The sequence below is a fragment of the Cnephaeus nilssonii genome (assembly GCF_951640355.1).
Source record: "Cnephaeus nilssonii genome assembly, chromosome: 19".
In the NCBI taxonomy this organism is placed as follows: domain Eukaryota; kingdom Metazoa; phylum Chordata; class Mammalia; order Chiroptera; family Vespertilionidae; genus Cnephaeus; species Cnephaeus nilssonii.
In genome coordinates, this window is record NC_137090.1 from 9,767,519 (window position 1) to 9,773,871 (window position 6,353).

Here is a 6,353-nt window from a genome sequence, read left to right on the forward strand (position 1 = left end):
CTGTCTCTTTGCTTTTTTATCCTGTAGAAGCCCTAGCAAGTATTTCTTGAGCAACCCGTTTGTACCTGATTCAATGCCTTATTATCAGTTTGGCTGATCTTTAGGTTAAATGTCCTCTTTGTTGGAAGCTTCAGGTGCCAGTTATTGCTAAAACAGGGAACATTATCTTCAAGCAATTACTTGGGTTCCTCAACAACATTTGCTCTTTCTGGTACTAGAAGATGCTTAGGGTACAGTAGACTTTTAGTTCTCTTTCTGTTTTTAGGAAGAGGTACGTCCACAGGATACTGTATCAGTAATTGGTGGAGTGGCTGGAGGCAGCAAACATGGAAGAAAAGCTGCTTGGAAATTTATAAAGGACAACTGGGAAGAACTTTATAATCGATACCAGGGAGGATTCTTAATATCCAGACTAATAAAGGTATGTGAAGATACTTATTTTGAGTAGCTTGCTTATCATGGATGTTATTGAGAGACATCCATGATTCACACTAGACCCATAGATTATGGTCTTTGCTCTTTAAGAGTTTCCTTAGTTCAGTGATGGGCAACCTTTTGAGCTTGGTGTGTCAAACTAAGCCAAAAAACTGAGCATAACTCGGGTAGTGTGTCACTTTGAGGAAAAAACATTATTTCGCAAATGTTTCATCCTCGGCATGCGGCCGCCTCAGCGGCCGCGTGTCATCAGAAATGGCTACGCGTGTCAGTGCTGACACGCGTGTCATAGGTTCGCCATCACTGCTAGTTATTAGTCTTATTAAAGGGCATCTCCATCACCCATCCTGCACCGTCTAGAATAAACTGAAGTAGGGAAAGAATAGAACGGTTTGTTTTTAGGGTGAATGAAGTTGGTTCCAAGCCTCTTTTAGTTGCACTTACTGTTTAAACCATTGTGTGTGTTTTTTCCAGCTATCAGTTGAGGGATTTGCAGTTGATAAAATGGCTGGAGAGGTTAAGGTAAGGAAAATACTGTTAACTTTTCACTTTTCAACCTTGTAAATAAAAACACTAACCAAACTATAATCATAGCATGTAGGGGTAATATGTTAGTATCTCCTTTTATTGCTTAGAGAAAGACAGCTTAGGTTGATTCTTTAATGCCTGAAGAATTTAGGGTTGGAATCAACTTTGAGGAAGTTGAGATATGGTTGAAAGAATATGGAACTTGGAAGCAGTTGACCTGGGTCTAAAACTCTGCTCTGTGTTAGCTATACAACTTCAAGCAACTTTTTTAACCCCTATGATCCTGTCTCTTCATCTGTAAAGTGGGGTGATGATAAGATTGTTATTTAGATTAAGTATCATAGTGGGGCTGGAACAGGGTAGGTCGGTCATGTTAGCTTTTTCCTTTAAAAAAAATTTTTTTTTTTTATTGATTTCAGAAAGGAAGAGAGAGATAGAAACATCAATGATGAGAGGAGAGAGAATCATTGATCGGCTACCTCCTGCACACCCCCTTCTGGGGATTGAGTTCACAACTGGGGCATGTGCCCTTGACTGGAATCGAACTCGGGACCCTTCAGTCTGCAGGTCGACACTCTATCCACTGAGCCAAACTGGCTAAGGCAGCTTTTTCCCTTTCTAATAACCTATGTAGGTGACTATGTAGGAACTCCTCTCTTTGCCTTTAAAATGTTGATAATCAATATAGTGATAAAGTTTGGCATTTAGGGGAGAAATCTACACTGATTAGGAAAACGTTACCTTTAAGCCTTCCATTGCTTTTAATTGTGAAGTATTTTAAGTGTCGATTTCACCTTCACATTTGAAGGCAAGGGGGTTATCTGGTATGGATTTGGAAGATAATGTTTGGTTCACTCTGTGAGCCATTATTAAAAATTAAGGTTTAAGATCTTGAGAAAACAGTGAAAGACTTGATCTCTACCTTCATTTAGTATTGAGCATTGTATTATGTAAACAATTCAGATAAGTACTCTGAAGGAGAAATATACATAATGTGTTTGGAGGGGAAGGCAGTGGCCAATTTAAGGCTGTAAGGTAGGTAGAGGCCAGACTGTGGAGGACCTTGTAGGCCATATTAAAATTTTCCTGAGAATTGCCCAGGGTCTGGCTCAGTGGTTGATCATTAACCCATGCACCAAGAGGTTGCTGGTTCAATTCACAGTCGGGGTACATGCCCAGGTTGCAGACTTGATCCCACCCAGTACAGGGCATGCAGGAGGCAGCCAATCAATGTTGATGTTTCTCTCTCATTGATGTTTGTATCTCCCTCTCCCTTTCTCTCTCTAAAGTCAATAAAAACATATTTAAAAAATTAATGGAAAGCCCTTGAATGGCTTTGGGAAAAAAAAGCCTTTGAAAAAAAAGGAGTGACTTGCCCGGCTGGGTGTGGCTCAGCGGTTGAGCGTCAACCCAGGAACCAAGAGGTCACAGGTTTTATTCCTGGTCAGGGCATATACCCGTGTTGCAGGCTCAATCCCCCCACCCACCACCCCCCAAAAAATATATATCTATCAGTTTAGAAAAAAGGAGGACTTGATCTGGTTTGTGTTTTTAAAATTTGAGCCTGGCTGCAGTGTAGAGAATAGTTTGAAAGGGAGAAGAGAAGATGTTGGGAAGCTAACTCTCCAAGCAGGAATGATACAGTAGCCTGGAGGAGGTGAAGTAATGAAAGAGATTCAGAGGCCTGATTTTGTTAATCTTTAATTCAACAAATATTTACTGAATGGCTTCTCTGTGTTGTGAACATATTGGGGGCAGGGAGAGTCGAGGATAATTCCCAGGTTTCTCTTGTGTAAATGATGGTGCTGTAATAAGAGGAAGACTAGCATCTTACTCAGGCCCTAAGAATCCAACCATGATAAGGACACTTGGGGGAGGGACCATTGCCATCTATGTCATCTATGTATCATTCCTGCTTGGAGAGTTAGCTTCCCAACATCTTCTCTTCTCCCTTTCAAACTATTCTCTACACTGCAGCCAGGCTCAAATAAGGTTATTGATTTTTAGAAGGTCTAGACTTAATCTGATGAATTTGTCATTCTCTTAGTGATTACTAGTTCAATGGGACAACCCCATCCTTTTGCTGGTTGGTATTTAAGAGTTGTTTTGTTTTCTCTGAAACCAGGTAGACTTCATTAGAAAATTAATTCAATCTTGAATCAATAAGCATTATAATAAATCATAATAAAATTAGAAATAGTTTTATTGTGTAAACAATGTGAGTCAATGGAGTATTGAATTATTAGGGTATAGCAGCAATGTAAGTTTCTTGGTTTTATCATCCCTTACAAATCTTTATCTGAAGCAGCCAAAATGTGTTGAGTCCTTCAGTACTCTGTGACAACTGTTTATATGCATTGTCTCTTTAATCTTCTGGAGTAAATATTTTCTCATAGATGAGAAGACAGACTTAGAGCAGTTAGTTTACTCAGTCATAGACTAGTACATGATCAAGTCTAGAATCAAGTTTCAAGCCTGATTCCAAAGCCTAGAGTAACCACTGGACAGTGAGTCTAAATCTAAAGAAAGGTTGTAAGGCCCGGCCAGCATGGCTCAGTGGTTGAACATCGACCTATGAATCAGGAGGTCATGGTTCAATTCCCATTCGGGGCACATGCCCAGGTTGTGGACTCGATCCCCAATGAGGGGGGTGCAGGAGGCAGCCGATCAGTGGTTTTCTCTCACTGATGTCTTGTCTCTCTCTCCCTCTCCCTTCCTCTCTGAAATCAATAAAAATACATTAAAAAAAAAAAAAAAGGTTGGCCCTAGTTGGTTTGGCTCAGTGGATAGAGTGTCCCCCTATGGACTGAAGGGTCCCAGGTTCGATTCTGGTCTAGGGCACATGCCTGGTTGTGGGCTGGATCCTGCAGGAGGCAACCGATCGATGATTCTCTCTCATCATTGATGTTTCTATCTCTCTCTCCCTCTCCCTTCCTCTCTGATGTCAATAAAAATATATATTTTTAAAAAAGAACGGTTGTAGGCCCTAACCGGTTTGGCTCAGTGGATAGAGCGTCAGCCTGCAGACTGAAGGGTCCCAGGTTCGATTCCGGTCGGGGGCATGTACCTTGGTTGTGGGCACATCCCCAGTGGGGAGTGTGCAGGAGACAGCTGATCGATGTTTCTCTCTCATCGATGTTTCTAAAACTCTATCCCTCTCCCTTTCCTCTCTGTAAAAAAATCAATAAAATATATTTTAAAAAAGAAAAGAAAAAAAGAAAGGTTGTAGGTTCTGTCTCTTTACTGTTACTTAGGGGAGAATTCCTGGAGGCAGATCCAAGAAGCTGCTTGTTTTCTTTTAGCCTGGGGATGGCAGTAGTCAATTGTCATGAGTGAAGGTTATGATTCCTTTACAGACGAGCAGGTGTTTTTTCAGGCTCGTGGTACTAACCTCTTACTATTGCTAGTAATGACCCTACATTCTGGGTTGTTTTATACCAGGCTTTCTTCGAGAGTCACCCAGCTCCTTCAGCTGAGCGTACCATCCAGCAGTGCTGTGAAAATATCCTGCTGAATGCTGCGTGGCTAAAGCGAGATGCTGAGAGCATCCACCAGTACCTCCTTCAGCGAAAGGCCTCACCACCCACAGTGTGAACCCTGAGCGCGCTGCCACTACGGTTCTGCTGCTTCGCTGCCGGGATAAGGTGGAGCTACCCAACAGCTGATTCATATACCAAGAATTTGGAGTCTTCTTTCAAACCAGTGGGGGTTGGACAATGAATGTAGTTAACTGGTTCCTGCTCACACTCCAGAATTAAGTTCTATTGAAAAAGGAAAATCAGCAATTCAGCAAAAAAAAAAAAAAAAAAAAGAATAAAAAATAAAACTGTAAATATGATAGTAATAAAATAGAGCATAATGAAACTGTGAAACTTCCTGAAGCCTTGTCAGTGGTTAAAAGTATTTAACACTCTCCTGTTAATGACAGATGTTCTGTTTTTATAACCTACCCAAAGGAAACTCGAGGCTTCTGGGTGAAGAGGATATTTGTGAAGTGGGTTCTGCAAGCAGCCTACAAGCCAAGGGTAGTGTCCATTGCGGGGAAAGGTTAAACCTGAAAGACTGATAGCTGGTATAATACAGAGTCTGTGCATAATTCCAAGTGGGTTTTTTGGGGTTTTTTTGTTTTTGTTTTTTTGGCATGGGGACTGATCAGGAGACATATTTTCCTGCATAACTCAATCCAAACAAGGATTGTAGTTTTCCTCCTTGCCTTCCCTTCTGTGTGACCCCTTGGCAAAAAAAAAGAAGAAGAAGAAAAAGAAGAAGGTTAAAAAAACACACTTATCCTGGTCTGGGTTTTTCCTCCCCTTAGTTCCACCCCCAGCACCCAACCCCGGTGTCCTTCTTAGAGGTAACGAAATAATAAGGAAACATCTTTTATAGCCACATTAAATAAGAGAAACTGATATACATTATTTTTTCTTTCTTTTTAAAGATTACTTTTAAGAACCCTGAAAGGCATATAGGTGAGACAATAGAAATGAAAAGGTTTTCAGCCAAGCCTTTCTGAAGGAGTTATTCTGCTAAAAATGGTCTTAGTTGTCTTGGAGGCCAACTATCAAACCTCATATTGACAGTATCAGCACTGGCTTCTCGGGTTCACTGGGGGCACGTAAGGAGCAGTGGGAACGGCTGCAGGGCCTATTTATTAGTGGAAACTGGTTAAAAGCAGCAACAAGACTATATGCCTGTGGTGTGCCACTCCTTCAACAGTGTATCCTACTTACAAGCCTCACCTGTCTAACCCAGTGCGTTTTAACTCTACATCTCATTCCTGTCTCTGTCCCTACAGTTTTTCTTTTCTTTTTCCCCCTCTTTTCCTTTGATTTTTCTTTAAAAGTATTTTTTGTGTTATTAACAGAAATTCATATTTGGTGTGGCTTAACTGTATTTCAGAAGGTCATCAGATTGTGAGACTGCTTCCTTGAAACATTTTTGTGCTATTGTTTTAAAAAAATAATAATTAAAAAACAGTTGGCGTTAATAAAAATGTCAATGTGAAATTGATGTCCTGATTTATTTATTTTATCTATTTGATAAGAAACTAAAATCTTTCCTATCATTCACTACCATTGGATTTTTTGAGTCTAAGAAAATCTAATTCCTGAATTCCTATTGAATAGTACCTAAACAGAAAAATCCTAAGATTCCTCCTAAATTAGTTCTGGATTCTCAGAAATCTCTTAGAGCTCATTAGAGTCAGCATTCACGAGTTGAGACCAGTTGCCGTTTATTAAGGCTTCCTCATACAGGGGCCGAGCTCAGGGCTGTTCTGTGGACTCTAGGCATGTGCTTAAGGAAGCGGCAAAACAGGTTCACAAAAGACTGAGGAGAATTCTGCTTTAATAAAAGAACTCAGTTTTACATCAGAAATTCTGGAAAGTTTC

The 6,353-nt window shown here is 40.5% G+C and overlaps 1 protein-coding gene across 2 annotated transcripts in view; it reads left to right on the forward strand.

Annotated features, from left to right (window-relative positions):
* NPEPPS (aminopeptidase puromycin sensitive) overlaps positions 1-5,969 on the forward strand; it is a 67,665-nt gene extending 61,696 nt beyond the window's left edge. For both annotated transcript variants that reach the window (XM_079798382.1, XM_079798383.1), the window contains 3 exons: positions 266-421; positions 910-957; positions 4,405-5,969. In XM_079798382.1, coding sequence (XP_079654508.1) covers positions 266-421; positions 910-957; positions 4,405-4,557 — 357 coding nt within the window. In that variant the 3' untranslated portion in view covers positions 4,558-5,969. The remainder of the gene's footprint in view (positions 1-265; positions 422-909; positions 958-4,404) is intronic.
* The last annotated feature ends 384 nt before the right edge of the window (positions 5,970-6,353 follow it).